The following is a 20,645-nucleotide window of genomic DNA, read 5'->3' as shown; positions in this document are numbered from 1 at the left end:
CAACCCTTGACGCATAAGCCTTGAGTTAATGAATGGGCTCATTCAACTCATGGTCATTGAGTACCTGCTCTATGTTGGACACTCTGCTGTGTGCCAGGGACACAGAGGGGGAAAAGACAGATGTAATTCCTGCCCCAGTGGAGCCAAGAGCAGGAAAGCAGACACAAACCACTACACTGCACTACACTGTGATGTGGGCTACAGTGGGGAAGGGCAGGACGACAGGCAGACATGGGGCAGGTGACCTGTCCCTGCCTAGGGGTCAAGGAAGGCTTCCATGAGGGACAGACATTTCGGCTGAGATCTGAAGAGCGAGAACTAGACATAACAAGGCCAGGGCAGCGCAAGCAAAGCACTTCCGGGGAAGAGAACCGCATGTGCAAAGGGCCGGAAGTAGCAGGCAGCTGGGTATGTGAGATCCTGCAGGTGACTGGAGGAGGTTGCAGTGGGGGAGGAAGAGGGGCCTGGACAGTCGGGCCAGGGCCAGCTCACCAAAGGTCTTGTCCACTAGCGTTTTTCTTTTTATTTATTTATTTATTTATTTTTGGCTGCGTTGGGTCTTCGTTGCTGCACACGGGATTTTCTCTAGTTGCGGCTAACGGGGGCTACTCTTCGTTGCGGTGCATGGGCTTCTCATTGCGGTGGCTTCTCTTGTTGCGGAGCATGGGCTCTAGAGCACAGGCTTCAGTAGTTGTGGCTCGTGGGCTCAGTAGTTGTGGCTCACGGGCTTAGTTGCTCCACGACATGTGGGAACTTCCCGGACTAGGGCTCGAACCCGCGTCCCCTGCATTGGCAGGCAGATTCTTCACCACTGCGCCACCAAGGGGAGTCCCCACTAGCGTCTTCCAAACCAGTCTTCAACTACAACCCACAGTGAGAAATGCATGTAACATCACAGCTCAGGACGCACACATCAGTATGACACAACAGTCACCAGCAGTACTCCCCTTACCCTGCATGAAGAGCTCCATTTCCACCTTATTCTAGTTTTGTCAGTGCTGGCTGTGACCCCCAAGCTGATTTCACAGCCTTCACAGGATGAGCCTCCACACACCCTGTAAGTCCGCGCAGGGAGGCTGGACTTCGTCCCGAGGTCGGTGGGAAGCGGTTGATGGGCTTTAAGCCAAGGGCAACCTGGTCTGGTTCCCTTCGCAGGGAGATACTCCAGTGGCAGCAGAGGGAGGGCCGTGGTGGGCAGGGGAGGGGTACCCTGGGGCCGGTAGGTGGCTGTCACCTGGTTGAGAGATGGCGGCACCCAAACTGGAGCAGTGGCAGTGTGGACAGAGAAACGTGGGTTGAGTTCTGAGGTTCCTAAGACAGAGAGTAGATGATTGGAGGCACGGAATGAGGGACAGGGAGGGGTCAAGGTTGACTCCAGGTTCTGCGTCGGTAACTGGAGGGCCGGAGGCGTGGTTGTTGGGATGCGGGGTGATTGGGGAGGACCCCGTCGGGGGTGAAGATGCTGAGTTCCGCTTCAGGTACGCTGGGTGTGAAACAGGCAAGAGCTGATCTTCCTGGACCTGGGAGTCAAGAAGGGGAGCCGGATTTGGCTTGCGGAACTGGGTCTGAGCAGTGTCTTGGGGGTGTTTGGAATCTTGGCAGAGAAGTGATCTCTTAGGGAGCGTGTGGGGAAACAGCAAGGACGGACCCTGGGGCGCCCACAGTTCCTGCTCGAGCACCGTCTTTGTCCCCAAGTAAGAATCAAGTCATCATCTTCCAGACACTGCAGACATCTGGGTGACATTACCCGAGGAGCTTAACCCAGAGCAGGCCTGCGTGTTTGATGGATCGTTAACCATTATCCCAAGAAACCTGGGCCGAGCCTCCCTTATGGCGAACGGACCTCTTCTCCCGGCTGTAACTGTGGGGAAAGCCCACGCGGACGCTGCCGACCTGCGGGCCAGTTGCCCTGCGGCTTGGCTGCGCATTTCACATGTTTTCCAGCTTGGCTGTTTTTGAACTAAATGTGTTCCTCGTGCTGGGGAAGATGTGTTTGATGTTATTGAAATCCTGAACAATAAAAAGATGTTGGGAATTATTAGAAGTTGTAGCAGCTGGAATGGAAATATTCTGGACCTGGGTTTAAATTAGTAAGTTGTCTTTCTTGATAAGGAGTCGTATTAAATTCCAGCCCTTTGATTTAGCAAAGGATTTGCCTGCCGTCTAGGAAATGGCCAGAAATAGTGGGTTCTGCCTGTACCCTCTCCCCACCTCCGTCTCACTGTCTGTTTCCCACCCTTGCCCATCACATCCATGAATCTTGAGTTCAAAACCGAAATGGTGTAAAATTGAGGCATACGTATAAAATGCTGCTCGTTTAAAAAAGGTTTTATATTGGAGTAGAGTTGACTTACAATGTTGTGTTAGTTTCAGGCGTACGGCAAAGTGAATCAGTTGTATATACTCATTTTTTAAAAATTGACCTTTCTATTGAAAAAAAATAAGGTATGTTAACTGTAGAAAGCTTAGAACATACAGGTGCGCAATGGAAGAAAAGTCAGAGCATTCATTCACTCGATGAACGTGCTGCTGGGGTAACGGAGGATGAGCGTGGGCGGGGCCCTGCACGTCAGTGACGGGCTGCGAGGAGGGCGCAGAACGTGCTGCTGGGGTAACGGAGGATGAGCGTGGGCGGGGCCCTGCACGTGGCTGCGAGGAGGGTGCAGGTCGAGCCCTCTGGGGGCTGGTTGTCACCAGTGAGCGGAAGGACACACTGAGACGGGCCTTTGAAGAAACACTTGCAGGAGGTGGGCAAGGAGGGGGAGAACATTCCAGACAGAGGACACCAAGCAGGCACAGCAGGGAAACCAGCGTAGGGGCAGAGGCGGGAGCAGGGGAGACTGGGGGTGTCACAGAGGGAGCTTAGGGCCGGAAACCACCACAGTGAACAAGTTCGGCTTTCATGCCCATTTCCCAGTGAGTTTGGAGTCAGTGGAGATGCACAAGAAGGACCTGCTCTGACTCCCGTTTCCCCAGGAATCCTGGCTGCTGCGCTGGGGTGGGAGGGCCTGCACGGGGAGGGGTGGAGGCAGGGAAGTTGCCAGAGAGACCAACGCGAACATGCACTTACTTCCCATGCTCGTTTTTTAACGCGTGCATTTATTAGCGAGGGTTCAAACTCTACGAACTATGCTCTAACCTGCATTTTCCCCTTGCTCTCTCGTGAACATCTTTCCGAGCTGCCGAGCGTTGGCCTGCAGGGTTACCTTTGCTGCGGGACACAATTCTGTTGTAGGACGTCATAGGCGAAGCAGAAGCCCGTGCCCGGTGATCGCCGGGTCCCAGGCACGACGCTGCTCCGCCGTGAGGGAGGGAATCTCATTTGCCCATTTTGCAGATGAGGAAACCGAGGCCAAGAGGCTCACCCAGAGCGGAGTCAACATTTAACCCAGAGCTGCGATCACAGGCCCTGCGTCTCCTGACTGCCTTCCTGTCACCGAACTTACACTCAGTCTCCCTCTCAGAAACGGCACTGCCCTAAGCATTCGTGTGGCCAAATCTTTGTGACCATCAATAATTATTTCCCTAGAACCAATTCCTGGAGGTAGAATTTCTAGGTCAGTTCTTTTAATGTGACAATTAAACTCTAATGCGTTGCAAGTGAAACAAGTCTGAACAAGTCATTCCGGATGCTCGGAGGGACCGTGGATAGTACTGAACACAATGCATGACAGTTAATCGGGAAGCAGTAATGATCTTGGGTCTGACGGGGCTTCTGGGAGCGTAGCTTCCTTGTGACCATGTTTCTCCGGAACAAGAACTCGACCGAACACTAGCGGCCATTTCTCCGTCCAGCCCCTCGCTCCCCGGTGCTCTGCAGGGCTGTCCACACCGGATCCACCTGGAGAGCCAGGCAGGTGCTTCCCGAGTAGCTCTGCTGCATGATGCCTCTGAACTCGCCCTCTGCCCTGATAAAGGCCCGTCCCTCCGCTTGCCTTGTGACTTGCAAGATGCTGTTTAATCTTTGCTGCCACCCTGTGGGGTTAGTACAGAAGACGAAGCAGCAGCAGAGGCTGAAGAATTGCCAAGGGTCCTCAAGTTCCAAGGCTGAGAAGCAGAGGCAGGACGGTGGTTTGGATCTGGAGCTCCCTGACCAGCCCAGCCCCGCGGCCCGCTGTGCTTCACGGGTCCATCGTGACTCTAGGTTGGGCAGGGGTTTGCTGGAGGTATAGGGGTGAAGGAGTTAAGCTTGCCCTGCTCCCTGCCCAACTGATGCTCGTTCACTCGGAGCCACGAATATCCACATGGGCCGGGGCCCAAGGACTAAAATGATTCCAATGCTATTTCATCTTTATCACAAATTTCAATACCACTTCCCTCCTCTTGCCGGGGACCCAGGGGGGAAATGTCAGGGCGGGGCTGCCAGATTAACAGCCCTCCATACAACTGTCAAGTTCTTGGGCGGTATTAGGAACTCTTTTTTGGAAATTTAAAACGCTGTTAAAAATCGGGAGTTCCCTGGTGGTCCAGTGGTTAGGACTCCATGCCTTTACAGCCAAGGGCACAGGTTCAATCCCTGGTCAGGGAACTGTGATCCCGCAAGCCATGCAGTGCAGCCAAAAAACAAAAACAAAACCAAAACCACTATTAAAAATGCAACCAGTTGCCTGCAGACAGACACAAGGGGGCCATGGAAACGTTCTGAAGGTAGAGTGTGGTGACAGTTGCCCAACATTATAAATTGTACAAAATTCATTGAATTGTAATCTTACAATGGGCAGGTTTTGTCATATGTAAAGTGTTTCAATAAAGCTGTTAAAAACATTAAAATATCATCAAATCATTTTAATTGAATACATCAGCTGCGTCTGTTTTCTTTACTACAAATGAAAAAGTATATTTTTATCAGAGTCAGGGTTTTCTTTTTTCAGAATAGGGGCATTAAAATGTTAGAAAAATTGCAAAGGTACCAAAAAACAGTTTAAAAATAGTTTTTGAGAAAGCCAAGTTAAAGCAGAGGGATGGGCACCTGCAGATGTGATTTTGGAGAAGGGAAAAGGTTTTGCAAAGCAGCCAGGCTGCAAGGCTGAGGAGTCTGAGGGGCCGGCACCCGGGGTTTCTCGAATTTAAAGGAGCTGCAGCTGCGCTGGGAGCCCCAGGGTGGGCTGTCTTGGAGCCCCAGACAGGCTGCTTGGGACGTCACGTGTCTACCTGGAGAAACTTGACCTTGGCAGGTCTTATTTTTTAGCATCTTGAAAAAGTGCTAAGTGTCTCAGATTTCATTAAAACATCGAACTATGTTTAAACAAGCGCCGTAGGCTTTGTGCCTCTAGCAAACTCTTCATAGTGATTCCGGGACTTTAAAAACTCCACCTCAGACGCAACGCCTCTAAACTAGTTCAGAAAGGGGGAGAAGCTGCCTCTTAACAGAGACATGCACAAATGCAATTTTCAGGGGTTCACTTGGAAACTGAGGTCCCCACGTGAACCATACGCTTCGGCCTCCTCTAAAGAAAGAGGAGAACATAGAGATGCAGAAAACAGGTATTTGGCGAAGGTTGGGTGGGTTCTCTGGACTTTTCGGAAGGACTTATATTACCAACTATTCTTTCTCATAACTAGAGCAAGTGTGGGCAGTCAGCGTATCCGAGTCGGCATCTGAGTCTGTAGAAAGGAATTTGTCCACACGATGAAACCCACCTGCACCCTGAGTGGGTGCCACTGACCGGGCCCCCGGGACAGAGAAAGCATCAGGGCCTGAGACGAGGCGAGAAGTGACCGGAGCCCCTCTGCCCACTGGTGTCACCTCAAGCAAATCACTTCATGTATTGATTGTTTCCTCATCTGTAAATGGGAATATTAATGTGTCATCGGGTGGCTGTGAGAAGGAAATAAAGAGCACATTCTGGGGACATTTTGAATATGTTAAAGTTTTGTCCAGATACTAGGTGTTGTTACTGTTTCTTTGGTCAGAGCAAAAATTCAGTCTGTCTTAGCCCCCGTCTACTCATAGAATCCTGAAAGCTAGTTCCGTGGGATGGGCTGCGGGCATCTCAAGGCTTTAACCCTCTCAGGCCCCGAGCCTGGTCACTCCACGGGGCCATATGGATGTTTTCTGTACGTATCGTGGGGGTGGCACCGTGGATTCAAGAGTGGACAGCGGCCGAATCCCGGTGCTACCCTGCGTCTCCCGCCAATGTAGCGTTGAATCCTACATTCTCGCCAGCCAGCAGAGTTTAACTTTGGGGGGACAAGGAGAACTCACCCACATCACTCCAGAAGCACCTGTGAGAGCTCAGCTGTGCAGGTCGTATGTGCCCGAGGGCGGCCGGGGTCCTGGGGCCTGTCCACGGCTGCCGTGCTCCCACCACACTCCGGCCCTTGCTGGTCCTACAGAGCCTCTGAGCCACTTTCCTCCCTTCGTCTGTTTCTGTTGCTCTTGCCCCGAAATACTAACTTGTTGCAAATATAAAAGACTGCCATGAACTCTCACTTACATCTCATGGAAGTGGCACAGTCCAGGGTTAAACCGGTCCTCCTGGGTCCCAAGGCAGGTTTGTCTTTTTATGAATTTCTAGGTCAAGAACTTCTGTCTGTAAAACCGAGTCAGTGGCAGGGTTCCAGGGGGTAGGCTGTGTCAGTAGCTCCCACAACTGAGAACTTCAAATCCCCTGGGGCGCTGGTTCAAACACAGCTTCCTGGTCCCCACTCCCAGGGTCCTGGCTCAGTAGGTCTGGGTGGCCCTGATAATCTGCCTTTTTAACAAGTTCCTATGCGATGCTGATGCAGGTTCAGAGAACCACCGAGCTAGGACCGAGCCTAGCCGGCAGTAACGCGCACACAATACATTTCAGGTGTTGCTAAAAACAGTAAAGATGTGCTTCCTTAAAGGCTCCCCGATTCTGTTCTATTTGAAAAACTTCCCCCCAGGAGTCTTGCGTTACTTGAGAAATCAAACAGTCTGGTCTCCCTCAGCTCACTTTCCTCAGACGCTGAGACACGTAGCCCAACACCTGTTTCTAAGCACAGCTACTGATGAATTACTTGGGGCAGCTCTTGCATATTCTTTCATTGCCAATAAAGTTATTGAAATTGGAATATGCCATCTGTTCGAGAGTCTGTATCAAAAAGGCAGGTGACGTGGCTGCAGGTAAGGACAGAGTCAAGCTGTCTCCACAGCAAACTTCTCCATCTGCCCAAACCGGCTTCATTCCCTAGGTTGGGTGTTTGTGAACCAGTGTGTTTTTCCGTAGTAAGAAATGAAAGTCCAATATCTCAGATGCCAATTGGTTACCTGAAGCAATAACCACAATTTCAGAGAAAGAGTCCACCAGGTTCCCCACCAGAAGAGACGGCAAATTTATTGGAGATTAAATACATATTTCTAAGTCTGTGAAGTAAAATGTAGACGTGCCTGTGTGTAGTGCGTACTTGACTTTAGTATTTCTGGAAAACTGTTCCCTAAGAAGGGCTTGGTCTCCGGCCCAGTGCTTTGAGAGTTTGTTCTTCGATGCGGGCGGTGGTCCCGCCCCAGGGACACTCTCCAGGCACCCAGGGCACAGCCCCAGGAAGGCCAGCGCCCGCCTTCGCTCAGAGGACGCAGAGATGCACAGAGGAGCCGCAAGGAGACGGCAGGTGGGGTCTGAAGATGGGGGAACAGCTGCTGTTGCCATCATGTGAGGAGGGGCCGTCATTTCCCTGAACACCCAGCAGTGACACGGGCTTTCTGGGCTGCACCGACCTCAAACGTGTGAACTACAAGTGCCACCTGCCGTATCAGTAAACAAAGGATGCTTCAGCCATCAAGCCATCACACTACAGGTGCCCCAGTGGTGAGCCCTGCGGGAACTCGGGATAGAAACAGGACTGAAGCCACCTGGAAGGTGCACCCTGGGAAGACTCAGGATGAGAAAGCACAGGACACTGGCCCCAGATGGCTGAGGTGCAGATCAAAGGAATGATTTCAGTGAGTCAAGACTGTTGCATCTTCCCATGCAGAGAAAAGCGCTACATTCCTTCACTTGAGATGTCTGGTTTTCTTTAAGTAATCCTCTGATGTTCCAACTACCTGGTCTGTGTTGCAGAAACTCCCATATATCCTGGCCCCACCCCCACCCCCATCCCCTTGCCTCTTCGGAGCCGTCCCTCGGAGTGATCTGAGATGCTGTGTCCCAGGCTTAAGTCCTCAGTTTCGTCCGCCAAATAAAACATAACTCTCAACTTTTAGGTTGTGCATTGTTTTTCTCAGACAACACAGGTGATGACACACCCTGCTGCCTCCACGTGGACCTGCCTTGAGTCCATTCTGTTTTAGGGGCAACAAGGAAAGAGATAAGAGCCTCCACTGGTACCTGCTGGTACTTAACCTCCCAGTTGCCAGGAAGTCTTCCCCTGGCTCAGCTCTGCCCTCTGCCCGGCCCTGCTGCCCTCCCAGCAACCCTCTGCCCAGTCCAGGGGCTTCTGCCTGCACACTGCGTTCCCTCCCCCTCTGGGTTCTAGCGAGCTCCATCTCACGTTACAGCCTGGATGGTCTCTTCATGTCGGACTTTGAAAATGGAAAAGGAAGAAAACCATTTTAGACTTTGTCCCTTCCCATCAACTCAGAGCTGCATGTTACCAGCTAAGAGGAGATCTGTTACCTGAAACTACACGTTTGCAATACAGTCAGTGACATCCTATCAAGGACTGATCTCTGGCTGCAGGACCATCGTTACTAGGACGGTCAAATCCTTGGAGAAGCTCGGAGAGGTTCTAGAACCCCTAGCCCTCTGTGTACCCACTCCCCGCCGAACCTGTCCCCTAGGAACCTCTCCTGGGCTGGCGTTCCTCTCCTTGTCTATCAGGACACTCCTCTGCCTCTCAGCCTGCTCTCCGCTCTCCAAGAAAACCCAGCAGAATCTCGGGTTTTACATTGGAAACAAAAGCCAGGACAGGGGCTTCCCGGGTGGCGCAGTGGTTGAGAATCCGCCTGCCATGCAGGGGACACAGGTTCAAGCCCTGGTCTGGGAAGATCCCACATGCCACAGAGCAACTAAGTCCATGCGCCACAGCTACTGAGCCTTCGCTCTAGAGCCTGTGAGCCACAGCTACTGAGACCATGAGCCACAACTACTGAGCCCGTGAGCCACAACTACTGAAACCCGCATGCCACAACTACTGAAGCCTGCACACCTAGAGCCTGTGCTCCGCAAGAAGAGTAGCCCCTGCTCACCACAACTAGAGAAAGCCCGTGCACAGCAACAAAGACCCAACACAGCCAAAAATAATAAATAATTTTTTTACAAAAGCCAAGACAGGAGGTGTTTGGTGACAAGGACGTGCAGAGCTGCTCCCACCTCAATGGAAGGAAATGGGAAAAACACATCTCAAAACCTTGGCCAAGGGCTTCCCTGGTGGCGCAGTGGTTGGGAGTCCGCCTGACGATGCAGGGGATGCAGGTTTGTGCCCTGGTCCGGGAGGATCCCACATGCCGCAGAGCGGCTGGGCCTGTGAGCCATGGCCACTGGGCCTGTGCGTCCGGAGCCTGTGCTCCACAACGGGAGAGGCCACAACAGTGAGAGGCCCGTGTACCTCAAAATAAAAAAAAAACACCTTGGCCAAATGGGGTTCTGTTATACTAATTTTTCTACTTTTCTATAGGTTTGCAATGTACCATCATAAAAAGTTTTAAAAGCTAGAAAAGAGAGAGACGGACAGACACACACACAGAGATAGACAGAGAGAAGTAGGGGATGGGAGGGGAGGGAGAGAGAGAGAAGGAGGGAGGGGGGAAGGAAGGAAGGAGGGAGGGAGGGAGGGAGGGAGGCAGGCAGGCTGGCCAGGTCCCAGGGCCTCGCAGCATCCTGCGGCTGCCCCTGGCCCAGGTAACCCCCCAGGGTACCACCAGGTGGTCCCCCGCAGAGCTGTCATACTTACGGAGCAGGGAAAGACACCTTCCCTCACCCTCCACCCTTCACCTACCGGAAGGTGTGCCCTCACCTAAGGGTTCTCTGCGCCTTCACCTACCGGAAGGTGTGCCCTCGCCTAAGGGTTCTCTGCGCCGCATCTTGGTTGGCTCGGTGGCGGCACCGTTTGTCTTTTCTCTGCTCGTCAGCATCACGGACAAGGAACTGCGCTCACTCCCGCTCTGATCCTACCGACGTCGGGCCCCTCTTTCGGAGCCTCGGCACCGGGGACCGGCCTCGGGTCTTGGCTCTCTCTACCTGGCACTACTTTTGCGAAGGTGAGCTGCTCGTGGGTGCATCTGAGCGGCACACGCGGATGGTGGGCAGGGCCAGCTCTCCGCGCAGAGCAGCGGCAGGACCCCAGGAGTGGCTGCAGGAGCTTTAGGCGATGCCATGGTCCGTTCAGTGTACAGACGGCAGTGTTTCCTCCCTGCGCACGGCCGAAAGCTCCCTCCATCCTTTGCGTAGACACAGTCCATTGAGCACACGGTCAGCGGACCTGTTAAACCTCAGTTCAAGATGCTTATTTATCTTCAACACCTGCACGACCGCCCAGCTCCAAGGTGGGATTGATGGCATGGGAGCTACAGTAAGTACCTTGAAATGGTTCCGTTCCCATCTCGCTTCTTCCTCGGCTTGTAATTCCCATCATGACCCCACCCCTCCGAGTGAAAATCGCCAGAGAGGCGGTAATGCTGGGTCAGACTAAAGAAGGTACTGGAACATTTCCTGTTCGCCTGTTACCTCTCCCTTTGATCTTTACTGTGCCCGAGCTCTTGGTAAGAAAAGTGCTGTTGATCTGGGTATTAGCAACAGGACTGTGACCAAAACGCTAAATTAAAATATCTGAGACAAGTTGCTGCCCAGAAGCCCAAACAATTTTAATCTGATTCAACCTCAAGACACACATTAAAAAAAGAATTCCTTGCACCATCTGTTCCTTTGGTTAAGCATGAAATCACCCCCTGTAATTATGTTGTAGGGAAGATCTGCTCTTACAGCGTAGAGAAGGGAGCAGGTGAAGGGTTCAGCCAGGACTGACAGACACATGGACACACAGGGATGTGTCTTTTACTCGGTGACCCCTTATTCTGTGCTCCAAGAAGGACTTAATCCATGAGGGCTGTATGCATGCCTGTCATGGTTCTTGTTCTTTAATCCAAGAGACAGAAATCCATAAACTTGAAACAATGAGGGATGTGGATTAATGTATTAACGACTAGTTGATTCATTATTTACTAATGCCCTTCTTTGTACCAGGTCTTGCACGTGTTTTTACAACCCTGGGGGTAGATGTGTAGTTATCTCCATTTCACAGATCGGAAAACTGAGGCACAGAAGTATTGTATCGTGCTAACACAAGCATGTGTCGTCTGCAGAGAGATACTTCTCACTTATAAAGTAACACACCAGATCTCTGATTATACAGCTCAGCCTCCACAAGTCTGGATGACTGTTCCCACCACAGATATGAACTCGTTCCGGGTATGCTCGGAAGGCAGGGTCTACGCCTGGAGCACCAGGGGCTGTGGACCTGAGCTAACATCACCAAGACATTGCCACCCGCAGAGCCTTTAGACTAAGTGGTCTGAGGCTTCCTAGATTCCTACATCACCCCTGCCCTTCAACTTGAGATCTCTGTGATAAGGACAACTCTAGGGAAGTTGGAAAGAGATGCTTCTTGCCAGCACAGAGGAAGAAGTAGGCATGAGGAAGTGGAAAGCAGGAGGGCTTCCAAAAAAGAGAAGCATCAGCTGAGGTGTCTCTGGAAGCTTCTACAGGTCTGATGCTCACCTGGCTCACACAGTTTGTCTCTGGCAGAAGGTAAAGGAAAGAAGAAACCATTCCTGTCTCCGAATGCTTTCGTTCCTGGACCACCACCTGCGGCAGGAATCTCCACTTGGTCACATGTGTTCTTTTGGCTCCTGGTGGGCACTGCCTGCACCAGCCCAAGCTGGTCACTGCCCACGTGATCCCCCCCATGGCTAGTGGGACTTTCCCGGGGGCCTGGTGCAGCCCGAAGCTGCCTGCCCAGCCTCCTGGTTCCATGGCCACTCTAGTCACCTACATTCTCTACTGCAACATTCTTCTTTTTTTTTTTTTGCGGTACGCGGTCCTCTCACTGTTGTGGCCTCTCCCGTTGCGGAGCACAGGCTCCGGACGCGCAGGTTCAGCGGCCATGGCTCACGGGCCCAGCCGCTCCGCGGCATGTGGGATCTTCCCAGACCAAGGCTCGAACCCACATCCCCTGCATCAGCAGGCGGATTCTCAACCACTGCGCCACCAGGGAAGCCCCTCAGTTTCTCTTTAAGACTGCTGGTCCTCCTCACGCTAGCGACCTTGAGTCCTCATCCTGCCCAGTTCCCAGGGCAGGGGGGCCACTGGGGGCAGTCTGCCCCGGTCCGGGAAGATCCCACATGCCGCGGAGCGGCTGGGCCCGTGAGCCATGGCCGCTGGGCCTGCGCGTCCGGAGCCTGTGCTCCGCAATGGGAGAGGCCACAGCAGTGAGAGGCCCACGTACCACAAAAAAAAAAAAAAAAAAAAAAGAGAAACTGAGGCCCTGACTCCAGAGGAACCAGAAAAACTTCAGAAAAAAATGAAGAGAACTTAAAATACCACCCCTAGTAACCTGGAGAGTTTCGAGCGTACATCCCTCAACGAGTGAAGAGCTGCACAAAAGACACAGAAGATAGGAACACCCTGAGATTTAAAAACATGACTGCCAGAGTCAGAAATTAAATAGGACTAAACATAAAGTCAAAACCCCTCAGAGCACAGTGTAAAAAAGAGTCCAAAGCAGAGAAATTAAACACACACACACACACACACACACACACGGAAACACAACATTGTAAATCAACTACATTTCAATGAAAATTTTTTAAATAAGTTTTTTTAAAAAAAATAAGGGAAAAGAAAAGAAAAATTAGGGCCCAATCAATGAGGTCCAGCATCTACCTGTTAAGTATTCCCCACAAAGATCAAAAGGGAGAAAACTAGCAAAGACGTGAAACAGGAAACTTTCCCAGAGTTGAGGGGCACATGGCTTTGGGTTTAAAAGGCCCACTGAGTACCCAGCACAGCAAACAAGAAAAGACTCATATCTAGACACTGCCTTGTAAACATTTTTCAAAAAGAAAATATCCAGCCTTCAAGAGGCCATAACTTGTCACCTGTGAAGGAACAGAACCAAATCCACTTCCAGCCTAACCCCAGCAATGCTGAATGCCAGAAGGAGTGACGTCTCCCAGTCTCTGCGAGGACATTCCTTCAGCCTCAAGTGGACAGCCTGCCAAGTCATCGGTCAGTGGGAAGCTATGGAATTTGTATGTTACGGACGAGGAGGTCACACCAGCAGAGGTTAAGCAGCCTTCCGGAGGCGCCCACTGATGGGAAAGTGGTGGATTTCACCTGCTCAAGCAAGCTGACTTTGGACTGAGCTACAGAACACCATCCTTGCCACACCCATGAAAGAAACAAGAAATGAAAGAGAACAACATCTTTTTTTAAAAAGTTTTTGGCTGTGTTGGATCTTCGTTGCGGTGCACGGGCGTCTCATTGCGGTGGCTTCTCTTTTTGCAGAGCACGGGCTCTAGGCGTGCGGGCTTCAGTAGACGTGGCTCACAGGCTCAGTAGCTATGGCTTGCGGGCTCTAGAACGCAGGCTTCAATAGATGTGGCACACGGGCTCAGCAGTTGTGGCTCCCGGGCTCTAGAGCGCAGGCTCAGTAGTTATGGCGCACGGGCTTAGTTGCTCCGCGGCACATGGGATCTTCCCAGACCGGGGATCGAACCTGTATCGCCTGCATTGGCAGGCGGATTCTTAACCACTGGGCCACCAGGGAAGCCCCAATAGCACCCTTTAAAAGGGTTTATCTAGGGGGAGAGTGTCCTCCTTTTCATCAGTGTTTCCAAAAGTAACATTCTAGCAGCACTAGTTATCCAAAGTGTTACCATTAGGGGAAACTGGGGGAAGGGTACATGGGATCTTGCTGGATTCTTTCTTACAACTGCATGTGAGTCCACACGTAGAACGAATAGCGGCATAACTACCATTTATTTACTCCACAGAATTTCTGTTGAGCATCTTCTCCGCTGGGGACACAGCAAACAACACAGACAAGACCCTGCCCTCATGGCGCTGGCTTTCTACTGGGGGTTGCCTTGTCCGAAGCTTCACTGGATCAGGCTGTTTATAATTCAAGTTATAAAATATATGCCGATTATGAAGATGTTGATTACAAAGTCTGGTCCCCCACAAGGTGGGTCTAATCGGGTTTCCCGGGTGATGTGACAAGGCTCGGCGTATTTGTGAAGACCAAGCCTTATCCCACGTGGGAAGTGAGTGAGTCACCGCCACTCTGATGTTTAAAATACCTGTAAAAGGCAAACACTGCTCTGTTCAACCCGTGCTTGGAAGGTCTAACCCCGTCCTCTTCCGTGCTTCTTTGCCCCAGGCCGCTGAGAGCGTGTCCGAGGAGAAAGCTGCGGACACAGTTGGTTGTCACGGAGATGATGAGGCCGTGATTGATGAATCGCAAATCCCCGCCAGTTGCTCCCGAAGAGGGAGGCTCCTCCCAGCCTTTGCAGCGCCCTCCAGATCCAAGACAGCCGGGAGGCAGATGCAGCCGGCAGACAGGAGGCTGCCGCCCCCGAGGCGCTGAGGCCCCTTCCTCTCCCTGCTGCCCCGGCTCCAGGATTTCCTCCACGATGGCCTGTAACCGCTCGTCCATCGAGACCTACGAATACCTGCTGCCCAGTGGGAGCCACGCGGCGGAGCCCGGGCCCCCCGCGCCGCCGGCGCCCCTCAGGGTGTCCCTGGCGGTCCTCATGATGCTGACGGGCGTGGTGGGGCTGCTCGGCAACGCCGTGGTCTGCATCATCGTGTACCAGAGGCCGGCCATGCGCTCCGCCATCAACCTGCTGCTGGCCACGCTGGCCTTCTCGGACATCATGCTGTCCCTGTGCTGCGCGCCCTTCGCCGCCGCCACCCTCGTCACCGTCCGCTGGCGCTTCGGGGACTCCTTCTGCCGGCTCTCGGCCGCGCTCTACTGGTTCTTCGTCCTGGAGGGCGTGGCTGTCCTGCTCATCATCAGCGTGGACCGCTTCCTCATCATCGTCCAGCGCCAGGACAGGCTGAACCCCCGCAGGGCCAAGGTGATCATCGCCGCGTCCTGGGCGCTGTCCTTCTGCGTCTCGGCCCCGTCGCTGGCCGCCTGGCCGCTGGTGGAGGTGCCGGCGCGGGCGCCGCAGTGCGTGCTGGGCTACACCGACCTGCCGGCCGGCCGCGCCTACGTGCTGGCGCTGCTGGGCGCCGCCTTCTTCGCGCCCTTCGCCGTGATGCTCGGCTCCTACCTGGGCATCCTGCACACGGTGCGCAAGAACGCCGTGCGCGTGCACAACCAGTCGGACAGCCTGGACCTGCGGCGGCTGCCCCGCGCCGGCCTGCGGCGGCTGCAGCGGCAGCAGCAGGTCAGCCTGGACCTGAGCTTCAAAACCAAGGCCTTCACCACCATCCTGATCCTCTTCGTGGGCTTCTCGCTGTGCTGGCTGCCGCACTCCGTCTACAGCCTGCTGTCCGTGTTCAGCCGGAGGTTCTACTGCGGCCCCTCCTTCTACGCCACCAGCTCTTGCATCCTGGGGCTCAGCTACCTCAAGTCCGTCTTCAACCCCATCGTCTACTGCTGGCGAATCAAGAAGTTCCGCGAGGCCTGCCTGGAGCTGCTGCCCCAGACCTTCCAGACCCTCCCCAAAGTGCCTGAGCGGATCCGGAGGCGAATCCAGCCGAGCACCGTCTACGCGTGCACCGAAAACCAGTCCGCCGTGTAGGGGGTGGCGGTGAGCCCCTGCCCCTCGCGCGGCTTCCTGGGACTCCCGTGCAGTCAGCACTTGGGGGGCCTCTTAATTAAGCACAAAGGGACTCAACTGTTACCGGGTGAGCTGCGGCTCCCAGGTTGGCACGATGAATTATTTTTGTTCTCCCTGCGGGTCTGATGGAAACTGGACGGCCGTCACGACAAAAGGGGAAGCGGGTGGGTGATGAAGGAGTCCCAGCGTTAGGGAGGCGAGGGGAGCAGGAGGGAGGTTGGCTGCGGGGCAGGAGGAAAGCTCTGTCTAAAGAGCTCTCTCAAGATCTGCCTCGCGGACAGCCGTGGTGCCGTGTTCTGACGCGAGAAACCCAGGTGGTTCACCGCTGGGTCATCAGTCCGTGTGTTGTCGCCAGCGTTCTTCGGAGGCGTCTGCGTGTACGGCGTACGTTGTGCAAACGTGCCAGGTTCTTCACAGGCCTCAGATGTGCGTTTTGCACGAGGCCGAATCGTCCGTTCTATAAACCAAAGTCACGCGGGAAGCAGAGGAGCCCCTGGGCTTTTCAGCGGCCCCCGTGTGACACGTGGGAGGCCTTGGTGGCTTGAAGCCCAGAGAATGTTCGGGGGGCAGCTCAGCGGAAATGACAAGCCCACCCCAGCGCACATCCTCAACCCTCCTCCCTGGACCGGCCCACTGGACCCTCACCCTGAGGCCTGTCACCTCCCTGCCTGCCGTGGCAGCCCCTGCCCCTTCCCTCTCTCTCGCCTCTGGTTCCCGGGACCCCTCTGTCCTCACTCTGTCTGTCCCCGTGAGCAGGAACCGCACTCCTTCTCCTGTGATCCATCTTTTCAGCAAGTACCTGCAGCGACTTGCTTTCAGCCCCAGAAGCGGTCGGGGGCTCTGTCTACATGTTCCTCTCGACGCGCTGAGGCTGCCGCTTCACCCCGTCCCGGGACCTGCGGCGGGGACGCAACGACCCACTCCCACTGACCTCTGTGTTCCTCTACCTCACTCAGGGCCGCAGGGGTCTGGCCGCTGCTGTCGGGGCCACCTCCCCGGGACCGTGGTCCCCCAGCCCAGGCAGGATTGGGGTCCCAGGAGGGCAGCTGCCTAGAGGGGACCTGCTGCTTGTCCCGTACGCCCGGCCTCGACACCCAGGGCCCCCTTTACCTCTGGGAGCTTCTGATGGGGAGGTGACTTTCCTGCGGTCAGGGCACATGGTCGAGTCCACGGAGCTCTCCTTACAGCTTCAGATCTGAAGAGACTGGGAAATTTAAGGAGAAATTTAGAAAATACGGTTCTAAGTCTAACTCCATCAGGAACTAGTCACATGACCTTGCTCGTTTCACCCCCACTTCTGTGGGCCTCAGTTTCCCCATCTGCCAAGCGAGGAAGCAGGCCTAGAGGGTCTCCCACATCCCTGCCATGTGCGTGTTTTCCACTTGTAGTCACCAGATCCATCCACGCAGTGAGCATTTATTAAGTGCCTACGACATGCAAGGCACTGTAGGGGACGGTGAGAGTCACGCCCGTCTGGGCCCAAAGGCACATGTCTGATTTATCTCAGGATAACCGTAACTCAAACACAGACGCTCCCCTTTGTGTTTTTCTTCTCATTTCCTTTCCAAGGTTGTATGAAGAGACCAGCTCCCCATTCCCATGCTTTCCTGCTGTGACAGAAGCAAAAAAGAAAGATAACATAACTCACATTAACCTAAGTCCAGACGAGGGCTTTTCCGAAAATAATTGGCACTTGTTTTTTTGTTTGTTTTTTTTTTTTGCGGCACACGGGCCTCTCACTGTTGTGGCCTCTCCCGTTGCGGAGCACAGGCTCCGGACGCGCAGGCTTAGTGGCCATGGCTCACGGGCCCATCCGCTCCATGGCATGTGGGATCTTCCCGGACCGGGACACGAACCCATGTCCCCTGCATCAGCAGGCGGACTCCCAACCACTGCGCCACCAGGGAAGCCCCAATAATTGGCACTTTTTCTCACCAACTTCACCCTCCTTTTACACCCAGGCCCAGACCCCCCCAGACCATTGTATACCTAGAGTGAGGGGGAGAGAGAGAGAGGAGAGAGAGGAGAGGGAGACAGACAAGAGAGGAGAGAGGAGAGACGTAGAGATTGGCTGAAGACCGTCAGTGGCATGTGATTGATCGAGGTGGGTCCCCTCACTTCTGTGTCCCGAGTGCCCGCCGCGAGGCAGAGTTGCACAGCCTCAGGGGTGTCCAAGAGCACAGCCAGACCACCACGGGGACGAGGCCTCTGGGCGCCTCCCCTCCGGTGGGCATTTAAGAGAACGTTCTACAGGAGCCTCGTGTAAAGGAGAAATCACAAAACTGAACGAATGAAGGTACCAAAATTTACATCAATCAGTGTTATTTGATGTGTGTTGGATAGTAATATATATGTTTCAAAGTAATAATTTTGTATATATTTTAAGTAAAGTATTATTGCTCTTTCGGTGTATAAAACTGTGTTTCTTGCCAAAATTAGCGCCAGAGCCACGACTAGTACACCAAGAATCTGGGGCCGGACACCTCCTAAGATACACCCACTTCGGGAAGTCTAGTCCAGAACCTGTAAGCCACTAGCTGAGCTGCAATGACTAAAGGGCATTACTGATGACAACGGGAGATTGGGCAGTGGGAGGGTCACAGCAAGGCGCCCACATTTTTAAAAGCTCCCCACCCTGCTAGATAATTCCAGACAGTTAGCTTCACCTCTGACTTTCACTCTGCCGACTTCCTGATTCTCTTCAGCCTCGCTAGGCCTTCAAGGAACTTCTTAAAATACTACAGAAATAGCAAGTCCTTGTCTCCTTCCCTGATGCCTGCAGGGCGACCACTGCTTCTCTGTATTATGTTTTCATCTTCTCTCTGGCCCTGGACTTCCCCCAAACCCTGGGTGCTGAGTTGTTCCTGTGGGGTCCTGGGCAGTGACTGTGGTGGTGACGGCCCGTGGGAGAGCCTTGCCTCAGAAAACGAGACTCAGTAAGTCTCAGAAGTGTCATCCTAATTCTCACCACCCAGGAAAATCCACTACTTTGTCATCATGAACCTTGGCCCCCTGCTGTTGGTGTGAAATAAAGGCAAAGGTTCTCTAGGCCATTCTGACAACCAAGATGAAAAGCAAAATCTAGATCAATTCCTACTTGGCTACTCTGAGCCCTGGCGTAGTTTCCCCTGACATGGTTTACAGTACATGCTTTTTGGGGACTAAAACTCTGCCACATTAAGTTTTTCCGACGTTGCTATGTTCCCCTTGCTCACACAGTCGGCAGCCTTACCTCCTGCTAGTGATTCCGTGTCCAGCTTCCTGGCCTCCTAAATGAGGAAGACACTCCCAGCCCGAGGCCCCCGAGAGGAACACATGACATAATGCATATGAGGATCTAGTCCCACGCCTGGGCCGGATATACCGGAGCAGTAATCACTAGGGTCGTGTTGTCAACCTGCTTACGTCCCAGCTTTGTCCGCCTGGGGCAAGGGTAAAAATGTGTTTCAGAAACTGGCTGTCCTGTCCTTTCCTTGTCTTCATGTGCTTGTAAGATTTTAGCGTCGGCTGACAAGAACACAACAGCTACTGAAGCCAGGAGCATGGACTCGATGGCCTGAAATGACCACTTCATTCCGCTCAGAATGCTCCCAGGGCTGTGAGTCAGCCTCCGTGGGCTGCTAGGGGAAGGGATGGGTGGGTGCGCCCCCCTACTCCCACCCCACTGTTCCCCGTGGTTCTAAGGTCCGCAGACAGCTGGGTGGCGGAACCGGGAATGCAGGGATGCAGGCGGGAGGGAGGCAGTGGGCCAGGGGAAATAGGCAGAGCTGCTGTACCCGACCCCCCAGCCCTAACTTTAAAAAATAACCCCGCCCACTCTCACGGAAGTCCAGCTGTGAGGGGGGCTCCCTACCCACCGGGTTGTTCGGGACTCAGGCTCCACCCATCTCAGGGTGCACTGTCCCTGGGGCACCGTCCTCATCTCTGTGGTCAGCGCAGGCCGCAGCCAGGTCTGTGTCCTGGCTCCTCGGGGGGCGAAAGTGTGCAGACACATCCACGCCCCCCTGGTCTTCCCTGGTCTTCCCTGGTCCAGAGCCCAGTCACATGATCACGCCGGCTGCAAAGGAGGCTGGGGGGTGAGTCACATGATCACGCCGGCTGCAAAGGAGGCTGGGGGGTGAGTCACATGATCACGCCGGCTGCAAAGGAGGCTGGGAGACTGAGTCCCTAGTCAGGTGCCCACGTGTCCAGTCAAGGCTCTGTCAGCACAGGAGAGGAGGAGTTGGGGGACTCCCAGCAGTCTCTCCCGAGACTGCACGATTTTGAAAAACGAGCGATCTTAGCACACACATACATTCTTAAGTCCTAAGCACAAATCTCATAACTGAGCCTCTTCTCAATGTAAAATAAACACAGTCAACCCAAGATGGTGCCCCTCTCTTTACCTCTAGCCCCCAGCGCCTGGGGATGTGCGTCCAGACACAGAAATTGCATATGCCTGGATGACTGGGCTGAGAAGAGAGTCGCCACGTTTAACCTTTTAGGCACAAAAGGTGTTTGAAAATTTGCAGCCACAATGAGATGACTTTTGCCAAGGTAAAAAACTTATAATTTAAAACCACAATCAACAGCGATTGAGACCGAGTCTGCCAAGAATTTGATTATGTTAAAGGAAAGAGTATACTTCCAATAGCTTCCAAAGCTAGTGGAAGGTGCAGACCGTTTGCTGATGGCAAGGTGGACCTGCGGGGGGGGGGGGGCCGGGGCCAGGCCATGGCGACTGAGCAGCTCAAGAAAACAGGGCTGGGGACCCTAGGGGTGGTTACATCTGGATTGCATAAGAATAAAAGGATGTTGGAACACAATAGCATGGTGGGGCGGGCGGGCGAGGGCACTGTAGCAGACAGCCTTGGTTTACCTTCCGCCCTCTGCCCTTTCCTCCTGGAGGAGCCGG

At 53.7% G+C, this 20,645-nt stretch overlaps 1 protein-coding gene and 1 long non-coding RNA gene across 2 annotated transcripts; one reads left to right on the top strand and one right to left on the bottom strand.

Annotated features, from left to right (window-relative positions):
* Positions 1–14,172: 14,172 nt before the first annotated feature.
* On the top strand, positions 14,173–15,773 carry GPR45 (G protein-coupled receptor 45). Its single transcript, XM_060168719.1, has one exon. The coding sequence runs from the start codon at positions 14,414–14,416 to the stop codon at positions 15,710–15,712; it is 1,299 nt and encodes a 432-aa protein (XP_060024702.1). The 5' UTR covers positions 14,173–14,413; the 3' UTR covers positions 15,713–15,773.
* A 71-nt stretch (positions 15,774–15,844) lies between these two features.
* LOC132531032 (uncharacterized) lies at positions 15,845–19,772 on the bottom strand. The gene is made up of 2 exons (XR_009543995.1): positions 19,609–19,772; positions 15,845–16,955 (listed from the first exon to the last, which is right to left on the bottom strand). It is a non-coding gene; the product is annotated as an uncharacterized LOC132531032 (long non-coding RNA).
* Between the last annotated feature and the right edge of the window lie 873 nt (positions 19,773–20,645).

This window comes from Lagenorhynchus albirostris, chromosome 13 (assembly GCF_949774975.1).
Source record: "Lagenorhynchus albirostris chromosome 13, mLagAlb1.1, whole genome shotgun sequence".
Taxonomy (NCBI): Eukaryota; Metazoa; Chordata; class Mammalia; order Artiodactyla; family Delphinidae; genus Lagenorhynchus; species Lagenorhynchus albirostris.
The sequence above is the reverse complement of the archived record's forward strand: the minus strand, read 5'-3'. Positions and strand labels throughout refer to the sequence as shown.

Coding starts and splice junctions, on each gene's coding strand:
- GPR45 (XM_060168719.1), top strand. CDS start 14,414: ATGAATCGCAAATCCCCGCCAGTTGCTCCCGAAGAGGGAGGCTCCTCC.